Here is a 19,742-nt window from a genome sequence, read left to right as displayed (position 1 = left end):
TTTTCTTTTCATAATTCCATTCAAAAATGGAAACAAAGAGTTTTTACTTAGAGAGATTAAACTTTTCAGTGACCAAGGGGGCACTGAAACATTTGTCCTTGGATCTATTTGTTTGAAGCGAGAGAATTTTTTTCGCAAGGTAATAGAGCAAACTCCTCTCTTTCCAAGTCCTCCAGCACCTTGTTGTGTCATTCTCTATTTCCTTCAAACACCAAGATGCTGTCTATGCCATTTTCAGCTAAGAAATGTGCATCTCTTCAGTGCTGGTCTTCCAGTCTCATGATAGGATGGCTTCTACAGTTAGAATTGCCTGCTACTCTTTTGGAAGGCATATGTGCCTGTAGTTTAATTTGGTTTGGGAAAATGCTGCTGGGACTTGTTACAGATAGATCTGCATCTTAGCTGCTGCCTGGCTAACTGAGTGATGTGGCTGCACCAGGTATGGGCTTGCCTGCTCAGGACCATTCACATGCCACTGCAAGAGCAAACATTGAGGGGCTTCACTTTACAGTTAAACCTTACTAACCAGCTTCATTAATATTTGCCCCTGAGCCACCCATCAGTCAAGCATCATCCCAAGCATTGTTTCTCTTAAGGAGGGCTGTAAGTGCTGAAAATGGCACACTCTGCTGCCCTCCCCCTTATGAATTACATGGAGGGACTGGGATCGCAGAGCTTAGCTGCCTATGTCTGATACCATATCTCATTATCCAAGCTGTCCTCCCACCTGTATTTTGTCTTATTGCAGGTCTTAGTCATACAGTCAATGAATAAATAGTCTGAATGGAAGTTTGCGCAGTGGGAAGAAGGATTACGGAGGGCCCCACAGATCCACCAATACTCGGCATCTGCGCTCTTTTGTCTTGTGCCTGTGAGTGCACCTTGCTAAACCATTCAGTGAAACAAAAGGGAAGCACAGAGCAAAACCAGCAGCACAAAACCTGCAGGAAAATGTCTTCCCTTGGGACAGCCACCTGTTCCACAACAAGAGATTTGGGTCTGCCACCAGACCTTTGAAGCTCAGATGTTTTCCCTGAAGCAGGTTTTGTGTTTGTCATCTTTAAAAATCCATAGCAGGGATGAGTGGCATGGTCAGCCTTATGAAATGACACAGGTTGAAAAAAAAAAAAGCTTTAAAAAAGTAGTTAAAAACATAGGAGAGGGAATGTGCCTCTTCCAAAGATGCATGTACAAAGACTGATAAAACAGATAAATACAGGGGAAAGGTTTTCCTTAGTGGTGAAAAATATTTAGAAATATGAGGTTGAAGTAAGGCAGTCTTAATCACAAGTTTTCTAAAAGAAAATTAACCAGAGAACCTCTCTATGTGAAGGTAACTGTTAAGCATGAAGCTTGCAAGGGTCAGCAACGTGTACAGACCATATTTTTCTTCCCAGATGAGAGGTTAAGTGTGTAGGTTACGTGTCTCCTGGGCCTGCCTGTCTACAAAATTAGGAAACCACCAGGGATCAAGAGCCCCTTCTTTGCACTAAGACAAGGTCCACTGATAAACACAGCTCTGGAGCAGTCATAGCTGCTGTGGGGCAATCCAGCAAGCTTGGCTGCCTCTGTTAACATAGATGTCACACAGATGAGGGAAGAGCATGTCAGCTAAATTGAGTCAGGTCAACTCACATAACAAGGCTGTCCAGCTGCAGGGACTGGAGCTCTGTGGCTGAGAATTCACTGTTTCCTGGCTGGGCAAATTAACCCACTCAGCACTACATGCTAACACAGCATGTTTCTGGTACCCAAGCTAGCTCATTTTGGCACTTAAACAAATGCAGTCTGCAAAACAAATGAGCATCTTCTTTTCTACACTGTCAGGCACAGATTTATAGTGGAAGAAGGTTTCTATCTCCATAACTATCTCTGGAGAAAGAGAAGGCACAGAGAGAAGGTCTTCCTGCCACAACTTGGAAAGGCAGCATATACATGTTTTGACAGTGTAAGGTTGTACATCTGGGTACTATAAATTCTGCCCCTCAAAATGTTGCAAGATCCAGCTACCCATGTCTCTTAGCTCCATGGTAGGGGCAAATACAGCCTCTGGTGTTCATAGGTTAGACATCTCAAGTTTTAATGTAGGCATGAAAAGGGGAAACTGAAGTGAACTACAAGGAATGATCAGAACATTTCCTGGGTATTTTGTGTAGTATAAAACAAAAAGGACTTTTTAAATGTACAGTGCTAAGAGTCTAAAGTGTTACAAGAAGTGATGATGTGTTTTAAAGTTGTTTTTTCATTTGATAGTCTCTTTAAATTATTATAAATTTAAAGGCTTATTTATTACAAATTATTACAACTAGAGTAGGCAGTTACTCTACTTGTTTATGAGAAATCTGGGTATTTTACCATCCCAGAGAATTTTATTTATGTCTGACTAAAGATGGAATAAAACCTGCATAGAGTCCTAGTTTGCATCAGATCATGGCTCAGCAGCATCTTATGAGCTTTCACTGCCTAAGATTTACTAATTTTTGTATTGAGAGTAGATAAAAATGAGTAATCATCTGTGAATGATAATTGTACCGCTGCTTGTGGGAGGAGGCATGGTCTGAAGAGCGTCACTAATTGTTGTTTCTCATTTGGATGTGCCAAGATCTACACCAGAAAAGCTTACCTCTGAAGTGTGGTCCTGGATGGATTCCTTTAAAAATAGCTTTGCAAAACTGCCAGCTTGTGGTCTTCTGTTGACTCCATGTCAGATTGATTCAGGCCCCAGTTTGCAGTAGTTAGGCAAAAGGGTGCACTTTCAAATGAGTTACTTACACCACAGCAAAAGACATCCTGGAGATTCTTAAATGGGTTTAAAATGAGTGGACATCAATTTGGCTTAAAAAGGTGCCTTACCAGTTGAAACTAAATCAATAAGCCCACCCTAAAGTGTTCAACTAACAGTGTACAGTTTCTTATAGCTTGAATTTCAGGTTAGAGTATAATTGTTTTCAAATATAATTATATTTAGTATTGCCAACATGACAGAAGTGGATGGGAAGAATCCATAGGAAGCTGCATACCTGAAGCAAGCTGCATTTCTCCATAAATTTTGTTAGAGAAGAGCGCAGCCAGGAATTTCAGCAATGAATAAACAAATTTCTCCCATTTTGAGGGTGTAAAGGCTGGGAGCTGGGGCATACTGAGGGAGATGAGTCTTGGCCCTGATCTCACCTTGATTGAGAGCCTCTCTTGCCCCTCCAGAGAGAAGGTATTGATGAAAGCACCATGGCTTTTTTGGGAAGCAGCACTTCCCCTTTCCCATCAGTTTTACCCTAGGCTTCCAATTGGGAAGGAAATCCCCCAGCCTGGCAGTGTCCACTGGGAAAAGACGTTAAGCCACGCTGACAAGCAGGGAGATAAGCTTTCTAGTGATGAGAGTTAAAACATTATGGTCATGCTGGCAGTCATCCTAAGCTCTTCAGCAAAAAAAGCCACAAAACAGCAGATCCAGAGGCAGTAGTAACAGTGCTAAAGCACCTCTTCGCAGCTTGCTGTTTTGGAAACCCCACAAACAGCATTTAGTTTTCAATGGATAGTATGCAGAGCCACTGAAGTGCACACACCCAAAGCTGGCCTACATGAGCACTTGTTTTTGCTCTGGTATAGGCAAGAGGACATGATCACACCTCTGACCCAAGGAGGTGATGGGTAGCTACCAAAGCCTTCAGGTCTGGTGCAGACACTGACACAACAGCACCAGGGTGCTAAAGCCCTCTGTTCCATGGGTCCCCATGCCAGGTCTACCATGAGGAGAAGCACCTGTCCCACCACACCTCCCAACCATGGTGGTAGGTTTGATTCATGTGCTTTGGTCTGAGAAAGAGGTTGGGTTATTACCCTGATTTCAGCTGTGGGTGAGCAATGCATACCCATTTTATATTTGTTATCCCTTCTTCTCATCCCTTCTTTTCACCAGCCTTGACCCACCTTTTCTCCATCCCAGTCTCCTCCCAGATGGACAACCCCACCCAAATTACCTCCTCCCAGTCAGTCACAGTTTTGCAACATCCATATCCAAATCTGCTATTTCTGATATGATTATGTTGGCAAGCTCAGCTCTACATGCAATTATTGATGTGGTGACCAAGGTGCTGTGGGTCTTGCAAGGCTGTGCTCCCAAAAAGTCTCCAGCACTCCGCTTCCACTTACCTGTGAACTTTGGCCATTTCTCACATAACTCCATCTCAATCACCTGCAAAATCAAGCCGTCCCCTGGGACACTATCTGTGACTTGTCAGGTGCCTGAGCTGGTATCTGTCACATCCAGTGATTTCTCACATCATGCCCAGCAGTGTCCCTTGTGCTATTCACTCAGCCCATCCACCAGCCAGGACCAAGCAAGGGTCTCCCTGCAGCCCTAGTAGTCTTCATTAGACAAATACAGTGGCTACACGCCATTGTATCCTTGATTACAACATACTGTGCTCTGGCTGTTTACGTCAGCGTGAGTACATGTATTAGTATTAGTTGGATGTCCACAGATATACAAACAAATACATAAACAGCTATGCTTCCACACACCTTGCTTAGTGCTGAGTTCCTCTGTCTCTTCATCATGCTGCTCAGTTCAGTGGTGTGCACAAGGAAAATCTAACTTGAAGGTCAAATTCATAGCTCAGTTCATACAAACTTCATAGTAAAATTCATTTTTGGCCTCAGTCTGTGTAGAAAAAGTCACACCTCTAAATCTGAGATCCATCATGCAGCTAGGGATTTCTCAAATTCAGGTTCTTGTGAAATTTCAGAGCTAACACAAAAATAGCCATTTCATTTATTACTCTATTCCAGTTTATGCTGTTGTAAGGCAACCTCGACCCACCTTCTGATAGTTTGCCTTCATTTTGCCTACAACATAGCTGGCATCAAAATCTCATTCTGTGAATGTGAATATGAGCTGCATGGTGACAGCAAGATTTTATTTTGCTGACAATCCTGCCACATATTAGTGTTATTCTGACCATCTCCACTTTCTCAGCTTCTGGGTACCACTTTTCCCAGTATGACATGTTCCAGACAGCATCATTGCCTGTATAAATTGCAGCAAATTAAAACTGCTGCCATAACACGGCCCCGGCAGCACTGAGATGCTCAAAAGCCTGAAGCAACACCAGCAATCCAGAATACAGTACCAAGTATCTGGAAACCTGTACTCTTCAGTTAAACTCAGCTCTACAAGTCAGCTGTCAAGAAGCCATTAAGTCCAAGCAGATGGGCCGACTTTACAAGGGCAGGATGGTCTAGAAAGTTGCAAGATCTTGCAAACTAAATTTGAATTGAAAGACTTGAATTTCAGTGCTTTATATAAGAACTTGGAAGAAACAACCTCTTTGAGATAACAAGGAAAAGTGTTGCAAGTTTAACATCTTTCCATAGTTTGAAATATTAACATTATCATAAATATGCTAAGTCATAAGCTAACCATCCGTCTCACAAAGCATCACACAGATTCTTGCCCTTCACAGCTATGATCACTGAAAGTGAAAAGCACTCAGATCAATTCAGGGTTTAACAAAGTCAAATTGATTTATTGCTGTCAAGGGTACAAAAGTATATCATTTGCACAGTGCCATGATTGCTTAGAGGAAATGTAAAACCGTGGATATAAGGGAACTAACCTGCTCTGCTCAAACACATGTTCAATGCTAGTTCCCCTTGTTCCCTGCAAGTGATGAAATTCCATTCTTATGAAATGGTGAAAAGTTCAGTGGCCAAGGAGTAGAAGTCAGTCTATGAATTCAGAATATTCTGCTACATAGCGGTCTTCTGCTAAGAAGGTGGAGATACTTTCTGGCAGGAGCAGGCATGAACATTGCCATCTCACCGCTTAAAGCTGTCCAGTTGCTTTTAAGGAATAATTAATCATCCCCTCCCCTCTTTCCTCTTCCCAGACAGCACTCAATGCCATTACTGATCATCTGCTAATACGAAATATGATTGATTCCCATTTGGAGGAACCCACATGAGTTTTTCCCACCAAGTGCGTGTAAAATTCAGTCTGTATGAAATGACTGACAGCCAAAAGGGATACAGCTGCAAAACATAAACATGGAAGAGCTTTTAGTCAGAATACTTTAAATGAGATAACGATGTTATTAATGTCCCTTTCAAGAAGTCACTTATAAAACCACAATCAATTACTATAGTGATTGTAGTACTATATATAGCAATATACTCAAGTGACAGAGATACTGGAAACCAGCTATTATTGGCTAGAGATAGTAAAATTCTCCTTGTTAACATACATGGCTTTTTCCCTGGATCCTTTATAGCTAGTCTCTCTACATATGTTTAGCATAAATGGCCTAACACTTAGACTATAAATTTTCCAATACCGTGTTTTCATGAGACCAAATCTCTAAGTCCCTGTGTCCCTTCCCCAGTGTCCCAGGATGGGTACCTGTCCCAGTCACACTAACCCTACCTTTCATGCAGCCACAAATGAGAAGCAGATCAATGAGGTGCCCTGGACAGATCAGAAAATGAGTGCAAAGTGTACAAAGCAACATCAGTTCCCCAAGTTTAACTAAGTGATGGAAACCCCTTACACTGGGATTTTCCCAGCAGGCTTTGCCTTCCTGAACCACAGTGTGGCTTCTTTTGTGAAGTTTTGGACTGCATGGTCCTTGGCTCTGCTCTGGGGCTGCCAGGTACTACCAAAGACAGTAAACAAACAATTAAGATATAAGGTCTACAAAATACATGATCACAAACACAACTGCATTTTTGAAGATTAATAATAATGATTAAATCCTTGCCCTGAATTAATAAGCAAGGTCCATCACTGGCATCTTCTAATAAATCACTTCCCCTTTTAAAACCCCATCTATTTTCCAGGCTAAAACATTCCATACGGGAGCCTTCTAATTCAAAAGCAGAGACAAAAGCTGGACAATCAAGGACAGTGAGGGAGAGACTAGGGCACAGGCTAGGGTGGCTAGGCAAGAGTCCTGGCCAAGCCACTGGAGATAACTTCTGAGATGATGGCAGCAGCAGGTCAGGGGAGCCTCAGGCTGCTCCAGCTCAGGAGGTGGGCTGGGAGGCAAAAAAAAGCAAGGGCTAAGGGACTGCATGTGCTCTGGGAGGCAGGACTTGGGATTAGATCATATAGAAACAAGGGTGGCTTGGAAAACGGAGCAGCAAGGGGAAACAGCAGGAGAAAAGAAAGACAATGACTACAGTCAATGTTACTAATTAATGTTATAATGCCAGTGTGTGTCCTTATAATGTCGGTAAGGATGACAAGAGGCACAGACTTAACCCACAGAGGAAGCCTTCAGCCCAGTATCTCCAGACTTGTCATCATTTAAATATACTTCCTTAATAATGTTTGTTTAATACAGTTCTTGTATGTGGTATTTATATTGTCTGAATTGCTAAGGGCTCATTTCCTATAGGGGACATGGGAATTAAAACTGAATTAGCTCCCCAATGATGGGTTTCAACATGAAGCAATGGGTTTGCCTGGTCTGAGGTACCCGCAGGCTGGTGTTCTGCAGGGGTGATGCTTTGTTTTTATTTTTCCCATCTTCAATTATTGCAGTGATTTTTCCAATGAAATAAATGTTTGCCCTGCTGAGCAGTGAGCAGACTCCCCTGTGTGTGATCAGCAGTATCCTTTGTCCTAATGGAAACCTGGTGCTTGGGTGTGATAAAGTGTGATGGAGTTTATTTAAAGACAAGTTCATTAAGAAAAGGGAGAGTTTATTTTTAAGAATAATCTTGTGGTGCAGGGAGTGAGTAGAGCTCAGAAAGGATTTCCCTGAGGTGGCATTGGTGTGAAAGGCTACTTGGGGAGAGAGCCACAATGATTCAGTTTCTATGGATTAAAGATGCAGTGCTCATCAGAGGATATGGTGGGGAAAAATACCTGGGCTGTGAAACTTCAGGACTCCCAGAGAAGTGAAGGACAGGCAGAAAAAAATGCTGCTTACATCAAGAATCATCAAGAGCTCTCCTGTGTATGGACCAGATCAATCAGTGGTTGTGGAGGACATGTGAATCCCATGGTGTCTTCTGATACCTTTGAGTGTGCTTGTGGACCAGGTGGCACTTGCTAAGGAAAGCATATAGATTGCAATTGCTTCTGGACTGTGTTCCAGATTGTAGAGAAAGCCTCTTTGCTTTATCCTCTGGTCAAAGAATCAGACATAATAAGTGTGCAAACTAATAAAGCCAAGATGTGGCCTGGCAGAGAGGACTCCCATAAACAATTTGTGAAGAAGATTTGAACTGAAGTTTTTGCTTTAGGCTTAAGCAACCAAATTGGCATTTCCAACGCAGTAACAACCTGAAGACTGATGGATGAATTTCCATCTGGCTTGTCCAGCCTATTCTTAATAAACAGGCCTGATATTTTCTCCAAGGCTATTCATACTTTAAAGCAGTATCTGAAGATTGGAATCAGCTTTAGGGGAGACTTCTGCTGTGCCTCAGGCAGAATTTAAAACTCATTTTGCTAACCCAGAGTCTACGACGATACAGATTTGCTTTCCTTGGGTCTATTCACAAAACGCAGGTTTTTTCTAAAGTTTCTATTTTGGTTGTTCCCTGTTCATCTCATTCAGGAGACAGCACTCCAATTGCTCAATAAGAACATATGTACCGAGAGCTAAGCAGCTGACTAGCTTTAAGATCGTAACTCCTCATTCAAATTTTAAATTCTTCATTAGCTTGAATGTGCAAACTCTCACCACAGCCTAATCCAATCCCACTGGTGTCAGTGAGAATGGGTTTTACCTCTCAAATTTAGCCATCTAAAAATCAGGCATGTATTCTAAATTCTACTGTAGAGGAGCCACTTGTAGTCAAAATAGAGAAAGATCAGCATTTCCAGGATGTGATTTTCACCATCTGCCTGAAAGACTTGTCTTGAGAGGGGACAAGTGTGTTTCTGGCAGCTGCTATCTCATGCCCCTGCCTGTTGCGGGAGCCTGTACAACTAGAGTTACAACTCCGTACAAGAGTACAACTCCTTAAAAGAGTACAAGAAGCCTGTACAACTCCTTACTCTTCAAAAAAGTAAAGCCAGGGGAAGGAATTGTTCTGTTTATTTTAATGGAAAAGGATTCAGGCTTTCTGCTTTCTACATCCTTTGTGCCAAAATAAATTACAAATGAGTAAATGAGGTCCCAGACGGTATCCCAAGTGGCATCTTACAGACCGCTATCTCTGGCTTAAGTCAGCATTTGGGATGTATGGAAAATACAGATGAATTCCTGACACAAAATTAAACCTTTTTGTACCTTGCATTATACTGGACTGCCTGACAGGGAGCACAGTTTGATAGAAATCTCAAAGCAAAGGCAAAAGCTTTTTGTCTGCCTCCTCTACAGACACACGCAGTGGGAAATGTGAAATGTCAGGAATAATTAGACAAAGCTATATAAGCTCCTAGCAACACTGATGTGCTGTGTAAAACTAAACGTTTGCCATAAAGCTTTAAACATTGTTTGAAAGCTGCATGTTAAAGGTAACCTGAGTAATTTTTAAGTATTGTTTCCAACATGTTAATCTAGACAGGGATATGAAAAAGCAGAATAGAAAACTATGAAATGCTGGCATGCCTTCACTGAGATTACTGCTGTTTCTTTTTTTCCAGAGATGATATATAGAAGTAATTGAGCCCTCTCGTGTAGCAATTAAAATGAAAAGGCAGATTTCCTCAGCTCTTCATCTGCTGGAGCCTATTCAACAAGACGGAAAAGGAGTAGCTCCTAGCATCAGTAATTCACAGATATCATAGAAATGATTGTTAGAAGTGATCTCTGAAGGTCACTTAGTCCAACCTCCCACTTCAAGGGAGATCTCCAAAACCAAAGGAGAAATAACCACACCAGTAGGAAATCTGGCCTGAAGTGCCCTTTGGAGAAGAAAAAGAAATGAACTATGAATTGCAGATAAAAAAAAGAGGAGAAAAGGCAGCAGAGAAGAAAACAGGCCAAAATTTTTATTTGAAGTGGTAATATTAAAAGCTTATGACTTTTTGACAAAAGGCGGGGTTTTTCTAGGTTCATTAACAGATGTGGTTTTGTCTTCTTAGGAAAACGATGAACAGGAGAAAACTTGGAAGCTTTTTGCTGCTCTGTTGAATATGGGATTATAAAATAATGATTAAAAAAAACTGCATCTGAAGCATCTCTGTCCCTCTTCCAAATGGGTCACTTCTGAACCTGAAACTCTTCCTTACCTGAAGCAGCAACTTCTTTCACTGTGCATCCTGGAGGGGAAAATGAATTTCACAAATTGCACCACTGAAGCCAATGTGGCTGCGAAGCCAAAAACAGTAACTGAAAAGATGCTTGTTACCCTGACCTTGGCCACAATCACAACCTTGACTATGCTGCTGAATTCTGCTGTAATTGCGGCAATCTCCACAACCAAGAAGCTTCACCAGCCGGCAAATTATTTAATATGTTCACTAGCTGTGACTGATCTCCTCGTTGCTGTTCTTGTCATGCCCTTGAGCATCACTTACATAATGATAGATAAATGGACTTTGGGATATTTCATCTGTGAGATCTGGCTTAGTGTCGACATGACCTGTTGCACGTGTTCAATCCTTCATCTGTGCGTCATTGCTCTGGACAGGTATTGGGCAATCACAGATGCTATTGAATATGCCAGGAAAAGAACAGCAAAAAGGGCTGGGCTGATGATAGTCACCGTGTGGGCTATCTCCATTTTCATATCAATGCCCCCTTTGTTCTGGAGAAATCACCACAGTGTCAGTATCCCCAGCGAGTGTCGCATTAAGCATGATCATGTCATCTACACTATTTATTCCACATTTGGGGCATTTTACATCCCCTTGACTTTGATTCTGATCCTGTACTACAGAATTTATCACGCTGCAAAGAGCCTTTACCAAAAGCGGGGTTCAAGCCGCCACCTCAGCAACAGGAGCACCGACAGCCAAAACTCCTTTGCCAGCTGCAAGCTCACACAGACATTCTGCGTCTCGGACTTCTCCACATCTGACCCAACCACGGAATTTGATAAAATCAATGCATCTGTGAGGATCCCTCCTTTTGAGAATGACTTGGACCTGGCTGGTGACCGGCAGCAGATCTCCACGACACGGGAACGAAAGGCTGCTCGCATTCTGGGGCTGATTTTAGGTGCTTTCATTTTGTCCTGGTTGCCCTTTTTCATCAAGGAGCTGCTTGTGGGACTCCACATTTGCACTGTCTCTCCAGAAGTAGCAGACTTCTTGACCTGGCTTGGATATGTCAACTCCCTTATCAACCCTTTGCTGTACACTAGCTTTAACGAAGACTTCAAGCTGGCCTTTAGAAAGCTCATCAGGTGTCGAGAACATACTTAAAAGTACTGGGAGATGATGATGCTGACAGGACTCCTGGCCTTAAGAATGAGCAAAATGATTTAATTCTGTCATCATTTCCCTCGTTAAAGGGGATTTTTGCCTATTTGCTTGACTTGTCTTTAGCCTGTAATTCATTCTGCCGTTTTTTACCTCCAGTGTTATTCGTGGTAAAAAGTTTGAAATAAATTTATTCTACAAAGGAAAAGATTTTTTAGCAATGAAACAACAAAAAAAGGAAACTATTAGATACTCGTGTTTAAGACATTTTGTGTACTCGGTGATTTGAGAAGCAAACAACAATATTCACTTTTATACTTTTTCCATTTAAGAATCAAATGTCTAAATTACCATGCACTGTAAAAATATAAAGGCATATAAACTGAACCCCATACATGCATATTCAAAAATTAATAAACACTTCATGGGCATGACAGCTAAACAACAGATCTCAACCATGGCATTCTGAGAAAACTGTAACAGCCATTTAGAAGGAAAATAACAACCATTTCCAGGAATTCTTCAGGAATAAACTCCCAAAACACAAAGCAAAGTTCAATTCGTTCCAGCTAAAAATGGATCCCATTTTGTACTCCAGAGGAATTACTCAAGTGGCTCTTTTTGTGTAAGGTTCTGGATTTATGGTCAAAGTATTGGGCAGACCCCTGTGCAGTTTATTTGGCAACTGAGAGGATGCAGCTAGCAAGTGTCACACAGGAGACCAGCTGCACATCTGACTGGTCACATTTTTGGTACCACTAACAGTACTTCTTCAGGGCTCAGGCCTTGTGCCTTCATTAGTTCTTGGATGGTATTATTCGCTTGTGCCACAATTCTCCTGGACCTTGCAATGCAGAACCCCATGGATTGATTCATCTTACCCCACTGACTTAAACCACTGGATATCTTCTCAGCAGGCCACCAATATATAGAAATTCAGAAATAGCATCTAAACCCAAATTACTTTCTGTTTGAACTGTAGAAAAAAAAATAGAGTAAGTAATTTTTTACATAGCAGTCTGCACATCTGCCTCTTATTATTTGCAATGATATTCTTGTCAGATTGACCCCTGATGAGGTCCTGTAGCAGGATCTCTTGTTCTGGTTGTCCTTCACAGAGTTACTCCCCTTGTCTTGAGAGACAGACATGACAGAGAGTTCCTTGTATCCTGTCTTCTGTGCTTATGGAAGTTGAAATGTCCTGGTTCAGATATTGTGAAAATCAGGCTGGGAAAAGGCAATATCAAAGTTGAGAATCTGTTATTGTCCATTAGCAACTTCTAAACTCCATTTAAATACCAATTACTTACCTTCACTGTAATTTTCTTCCTTCTCCATTTTTCTGGACAAGCTCTTTTTGAATATACTGATATAGAAATAGAAAATACCACATACATCAACCTGACATCCAGTAACAGTGAACTATAGCATGGCAGCTCCAAATCCATCAAAACAAATATTAGAGGTAGAAAAAGTGTTGTAACAGCATTGGAAGCCATCTCTGGAAAATGTTTTGAAAATTTACAAGATGACAGTCATTTTTCTTAGCAAGAGTCAAGGAAGTGTAAGTAACATGTGAGTAATAAACTGCATATGGAGCTGAGAAATGACATCCTTATTGGTGAGAGAAAGCATTCAGTTGGAAAGATGCAGAGCTGCAAGCTGAGTGTAAATCAAGTCCGAAGGTGACAAAAATGGGACCTACTACTTACCCACATGCAGTGGGATTCTGCTTTAAGGACTCCAAGTTTTCCATGCCTGAGTTTAGAAAGTTGATCTCCAGCTGCCCTTCTGAAGCTATTGTCTCAGCTGCCTCCTCCAGCTGCCTTTGGCTTCCATACTAGCTTATATTAACATCTAAAAAGAGGGGGGCAAAATCTCAGTCACTGAAAATGTCTTCTAGTGAGGAAGCACAAAGATCCATTATGATTTTTCCTTTTTGCAACTTGTTGGAGTTGCAAACTGCTGATAGAAGCTGGGAAAGAGTGGCCTGACCCTGCTTATCTATAAAACTTCCGAAGCAGTTCCCTGGAGTACATATGCTATTGAGAAAAAAATAGCTGGGAATTAAAATAAAGAGTAGTATTTGTGAGAACTGCTGCAGAATAATTCTATTTTTCCTTTCAGCAAGCTCAATGGAAATGATAAGTAAAGAACAAAGATTGTGCACAATTTCCCCAAACAAGGTGACTACATAAGGGAAGACAGGACACACAGGCAGTTGTTGCTGGAAGAGAGTAGGTTTTGCTGTCCCTTTGGCAAAGTCCCTGCTACAAGGCTGCCCAGCTACAGTAATGATCAGAAAGGAAAAAGTAAATGCGCACTGCTGTTATGCAGTGTGCAGTCACGTTTCTCATTGAAAAGTAACAGTTCAGTTAATTCTGTCATCTATACTGATGCTCATTTAAATCCAGAAGCATGTCTGAAGGACCAGAAATGGTAAACATGACCTCCACAGCAGATGTTGTAGGTAGGTAGAAATGTTTCAGTCAGGTATGAAAGCTGTAAAATACAGGAGCTGCATCATAATTTCTACTAATGTCTTTTTTTAGTATCTGATCTCCACTATTACCGTTCAGACTACCAATCAGGTTGAAGACTGTATTCAGTTTTAATATTTAGAGGTAATTAACAGGAAAAAACAGATGGATGGCTAATTTTCATGCTTCCCTGTTAAATAAAGATTCACCATTCACTGCCAGCTGACTACTGCTTTTCTAATTAAGTCATTAGCTAAACACAGAGCTATGTTTTCCAACAAATGCCACTAGACTGATAAAAATGTCCTTTACATTTTCTTCATGCTCCAAGTCAGGAACAATTTAAAGGATTTGTTACTTAAAAGAATTTAACTTGATCAGAAATTACCTGTCATCTCACGGAAATAAAAACTTTTGCTAGTCTGGCACCACTGCTTGGTCACTTCGGGTTTTTTCTGTGTATTTGCTGAATTTACAAAGGGTTTGGAGGCATTTCCTGAACTTTAACTTCTTATCAATGGTTACTTGCCATTCATACCTATCCTGGATCAGGCCCAGCCACACAACACTCTGCAATGCTCTTTCCAGCAGGCTCTTAATGATGTATGCAAGACCTTCAGCCCACATCCATCTTCCTTGGCCTCTCTAAAACATCTTTCATCCTCAAAGTCTTATTTTCCCCAATGCTCCCCTTGTACAGTTGTCTTCCTACCTTTCTTCCTATATTTCTCCAAAGGTTTTTCCTCCACAGTCCTCTGCTTTCTACAGCAGGATTCATACAGACCTGCCTATTCAGCCCCTCGTCACTTGTATGTATTTTCTCTGAGTGCTATTTCCTTCTATTCTTACATCCCAAACTCACCATCCTGCCTTTGGGTTTCTGACTCTCTCTAATCCCTAAATTTGCTGCGGTCCTACTGCAGTGACCTCCACTCTCTCCCCCTGTCTCAGTGCTCTTATCAGGATTCCCATGACTGTGGGTGTTCAGGTCTGTCAGGTGTTACTCTGTCACACGTGTCCAGGCCATATCCAGAAGTTTCTCACTCTGTAAGCAGCCAGTGCTTTGGACTGACTTTATATATCCCTAACCCTAAAGACTGCACCCATCAGTCAGCTGGCCTCCCCAAAAGACACTCAACTCCTGCTCTTCTGTGCCAACCTCTTCTCCTGTGACAACCTCAGGTCTCTTCACTGCAAGCTTTGTCTTCACCACCTCCATGCAGTGAAACATCTCTCCTGCTCCTTACAGCTGAGGGGGGTATGGCCTTCTCAAACCCACTTCTGACATTACTCCTGAAAGTCAACATGGGCAGTGGAGGAATTATTGTGCATGTATTGTCTGTCCTTTTTCTGTGTATTTCCCACATAGACAACATCCTCTCTGAGGTGAGCTATCTCTCACATAGCACATCCTAGACACAGCAACAACATGTCAAGAACCGCATATGTCCTGAGCCACTTTGATTTAAAGCTGGGGGTTCCCCACCACAATAATATACTGAGCTGTTTACAGCACATTAGATTAATTTTATTCATCTTCCTGAATGGAGGTATATGAGGAGATTGAACTTTCCAAAAGGGTTTCTAACAAAGTCCCTGTTTCACCAAGTTTACATAAAAGGCTGTCACTATTCAGATTTCACTGCCATGTACCTGAGCTGTTCAGTTTTCCATAGCTGTCGCTTCTTATTTCTCTGTGGGGCCAGCAGACTCTGTCTTTTGCATGTACCAGGAGGCAACGGGGGGGACACAAAACACCCTACACACACATAACACCCCCACCCCCCCAAAACAATCAAACAAAACAGTGCAACAAAAACACACACACCCCAAAACGAAAAGTGTCTTTATTTTGGAGAAGGTGTTAAAAGAATAAGGGAATCTTTCCTAAGGACTCTATTTCCACTACTGTTTTCAACCCCATTTATCAAAAGGTAAAGAGCATTGCAGTGTTGAAGGGAAATACAGGCTTCCAGCACAAGTGCAGAGGTTGTCCTTGTGCCTGCGTATTTTTTAACCGTTGCAAGTATCAGTAACAGACAGGCTGGTTTATGTTCTTCTTTGACACATCCAAATGATTTGTATGAAGAATTGTCTTAAATTGTTTAAGGACACACAGTAAATATTGTGATATCTTTTATTGGTCTAGTCAATACCTTACAAGTTGTATTTCATAAGAGTCCCATACAACACATACTGCCTTTGTATATTTGTATATACTCCCTCATTGCTGTTTTGAAGCCAAAAGAATGAATTCTTTTTAAATTATCTGACTTTGGATAAATGTTCATCAGCTCTAAAACTACTCTTTAACATTCTCTACTTCATAATATGTACATAATATTGCCAACATTGCTCCCCTCCTCCCTGCCACTGCCAGGGGACTTTTACTTTTTTCCTCAATTCCATGTAGGTGATTGCATGTAGATGATTTTATATGATTAAATTACTCCTTCCCACTCAGCCTAAACTAGCCATTTACTATAATCACATTAATGTAAGTTGGAAATGATCTCCTGCCATGACTATCAGCTCTGGAGAACAATTTAGAAAATTTCTCATGGTTTAATGTCTCACCTCCCCCAAGTACACAATAACTCCACTGCCAATGACTGATCAGTGAGTGTGTCCAGGAAGAATTCTTCCCATTTCCATGAGCACTGCATCAGCTCTTAAAGGTAAACTTTTAGTGTTGCTAGTGTAGATAGAAGATGTAACGATGACCAAGCTATGGACAAAAAAAAAACGTATGTTAGCAAATCTTATGAACCTCTGCTCAAAGACCTAAGGGAGAATGATTTGTTTCAACATTTTTCCTTCTTAATCATCAAATTATAGAATCATAGAGTGGTTTGGGTTGGAAAGGACCTTAAGATCATCTGGTTCCAACCCCCCCTGCCATGGGCAGGGACACCTCACACTAGACCATGTCGCCCAAGGCTCTGTCCAGCCTTTCTTTGAATCACTTTTATTTCCTCCTCATCTCACTATTTCCTGGTCTGTGGCTATTAATTATTTTACCCTTCTGTTTCTTTTCTCTCTCTTCTTCCTTTCCTTTGCAGCCTTCCTCAGCACCACTATGGCATCTAGTAACCTGTAACAAGAAGCAAGGCTACTTCATGCCATGTTGATACACCTAAGCCTCATCCTGCTCTTGATTTTAGGAAATCGGTTTGCAGGCTCTGTTCCATGGCACTGCTCTGCACAGCCTCTGATACTGTTTTATTGCAGTTTTACCCCAAATCAGATTTCTAATGTGCATCAAGATTCTTCCAAAAGAAAGATGCTGTGTGATACACCACAGTGTCTTCCCATGTGTCACAATTTTTTAAGACCTCTCTTTAGTAACATTATCACTACTCCTTTCCCATGGGGCTTCTAACAGTAGAAACTACAGTTCCCAGATGCAGTAGGTGATGTTGGAAACGCCCCCTTACACCACTCCATTCCTCCCACTCTGCCCATACTTCATCCTCTTCTCTTCCAATTGCTTGCACTGCATTCTTAAACTACATTAGCATATAGATCAGCTCACTGAAGTTTTCGTGGATTAATTTGCTGCATGACAAATTCTGACACTCATTTCTATCTGGTGCAAAATCCCATGTCATTGGGGTACTCAAATCTTCTAAAGCACTATGTATGCCCCCCATGCTCATTTCGTACATCACATGACTGCAAATGGGAGACATTTCTGTGAGCTGAGGCATTAAGCACTGTCTTCTTGCAACTACACTTTATAAGATGTGTGTTTTGTCAGTTAAGGCACAAAATGTAACTTCTGGGAAGAGAGAGGACAGAATTCCTATTCCTTTGTATAAATTGTTGCTTTGTACATCATTTGAAATGACTCAGCTTCTGGCTAGCAATTTAAAGGAGCACTAAGAAGCAAAACACAGAATCACACGTGCTTGCCTCAAATACCTGCAAAAAAGTAGAGTGACCTTCCGGTGGATTTTACAATAAAATCTTGTTTCTCTCCAAAGGTTTCTACAGTGACCTTTTCAGGGGAATGGAAAGTTCCACACAAATGACTTCCACTTCTGTGATTCCACTAGAAATAATATCTCAGTCCTCTACGGGAGGAACAGCCTGCCAAGCTGCTAGGGTGCTGGGATAAGCCTCGGCAAGCTTATTTCTGCAATAAATAGAAAATCAGGCTAACATCTCCAGCCTTAGGGGCTTTATATTGCAGAATTTGACCCCTGAAATCAGATTTATCAGCTAGAATTTTACTTTTACTCATACATAGTCTGTAATTTTTTAAATTTTGTAATAAGAAAATACACTTATTTTTGCAATTTCAGGAGAGTATTTTTTGTATTATGACTGGACAGTCATTCTGAAGCAGGCAGAAAAAAATAATCCAATTAGTTACAGAAGTTAATCTAGGATTGCAAAATGAGGCATGGTTGTCTTGGTCTGATGCTTGCATATACACACGAGTTACAGGTCATAATCCTTTAATTTTTCACTACAGCAGTTTTGCTCCTTATGAAGGAGCAGGTTATCTGTGGTTTCAATTAAGATTGGTAGGAGGCTGTACCCCTTCTACCACTACCATAGATGCAGAGCCCATGGGCAGGAAGGGGATTGAGACCTGCGACTGCATAGCTGGCAGAGGCTGCAGCTTGTCTTTCCCTGTGCACTGGGAAAGTGCAGAGGCTGCAGCTTGTCTTTCCCTGCCTTCCTCAGAGCCGAGTCTGCTGCTTCCACCTTCTCCCAGAGGACTCAGGACACCTCTGAACAAAATAAGAGTGGGGGTATGAAGGACAAGACCACTGTCTCCCTGGGCTGTGCACTAAGTTGTGTCCTCCAACCCCGCTGCAGGCAGGTGGCAGAGCAGGACAGGCATCCAGACCGGCGGCAGTGAACAAGCTGTCTGCATCAGCTTCATGCCCCAGGCACCTCTCAGCAAGGCACAGCCCCCAGGGCAGCCACTGTCCCTCTCCCTGCAGCGTGGCCCAGCACACGAAACCTGCTCCACACCAGTGGCTCCACTCAGACATGCAGCAGACACCGCCAGGAGAGCAGACCTGCCCACACTGAACATGTGCTACCATTTCCCTGCTACTTTAACCCAGGCTGTATGACACCTTACCTCAAGGCAGGCAACAGCAAGGGCTGAGCATTGTCCTTCATTGGTTGTACTCATGTCAGCCTATGCAAAAGTTCAGGCCACAGCACCTTCACCAGCAGTACCCCAGTTAATACATCAAGGATTAATTGGCTTGTGTTACAGGGATGCTTTTGCTTAGCTCTGCTGACCTGGTTTCTGCCTCCAAACTACAATTTGTACTGCGGGGAGGCACCTATACCCATGACAATAACAGACCAACTCAGGGGTAGAACAGCCACACTAGGGACAGTTTCTAAACCTCCCATTCCATAAAGCAGAGTAACCAGTCCTGATATCCCAGTGCAAAACGTTACCAACAGTGCACACCCACTGCTGAGACCAAACCTAGGTGTCGTGGTTTAAACCCTAGCCAGACAGCTTGTTCACTCACTCCCAGTGAGTGGTGCCGGGCTGAGAGCAATTGAGCCCCCCCCCCGGGGCTCTCCCCTTCCCCGCTCCCAGAGGAACAGGGAGGAGGATCGAAAGAGTGCAACTCCCACGGGTTGAGACAAGAACAGTCCAGCAACCAATGTACAGCACAAATCACCACCGCTACCACCAACGACAACAATGATAAGGGAAAATAACAAGGGAAGAGAATACGATACCACCGGCCAAGAAACGAGTCCCACCCAGAAGCCCGTGTCCTTCCGGGTAACTCCCAGTTACCCCCCACCCCGGGCATGACATGCTGTGGTATGGAATACCTCTTTGGCTAGCCCAGGTCAGGCGCCCCGTCTCTGCTTCCTCACAGCTTCCCCTCCTCCCTGGCAGAGCATGAGCCTCACAAAGTCCTTGGTCAGGGTAAACATCACTTAGCATC

At 42.3% G+C, this 19,742-nt stretch overlaps 1 protein-coding gene and 1 long non-coding RNA gene across 2 annotated transcripts; one reads left to right on the top strand and one right to left on the bottom strand.

Moving 5' to 3' along the window:
* Positions 1-9,357: 9,357 nt before the first annotated feature.
* On the top strand, positions 9,358-13,415 carry HTR1E (5-hydroxytryptamine receptor 1E). Its single transcript, XM_057412456.1, has one exon. It carries the CDS (start codon positions 10,229-10,231, stop codon positions 11,321-11,323), a length of 1,095 nt encoding a protein of 364 aa, XP_057268439.1. The 5' UTR covers positions 9,358-10,228; the 3' UTR covers positions 11,324-13,415.
* Positions 10,096-18,986, bottom strand: LOC130600835 (uncharacterized). Its single transcript, XR_008972537.1, has 3 exons — positions 18,902-18,986; positions 13,033-13,177; positions 10,096-10,216 (listed from the first exon to the last, which is right to left on the bottom strand). It is a non-coding gene; the product is annotated as an uncharacterized LOC130600835 (long non-coding RNA).
* Positions 18,987-19,742: the final 756 nt, after the last annotated feature.

This window comes from Pezoporus wallicus, unplaced genomic scaffold, assembly GCF_028554395.1.
Source record: "Pezoporus wallicus isolate ANWC-B61680 ecotype Strahan unplaced genomic scaffold, APGP_CSIRO_Pwel_v1 contig_4788, whole genome shotgun sequence".
Lineage (NCBI taxonomy): Eukaryota > Metazoa > Chordata > Aves > Psittaciformes > Psittacidae > Pezoporus > Pezoporus wallicus.
Note: the sequence above shows the minus strand (reverse complement) of the source record. Positions and strands in the feature narration are given on the sequence as shown.

Coding starts and splice junctions, on each gene's coding strand:
- HTR1E (XM_057412456.1), top strand. CDS start 10,229: ATGAATTTCACAAATTGCACCACTGAAGCCAATGTGGCTGCGAAGCCA.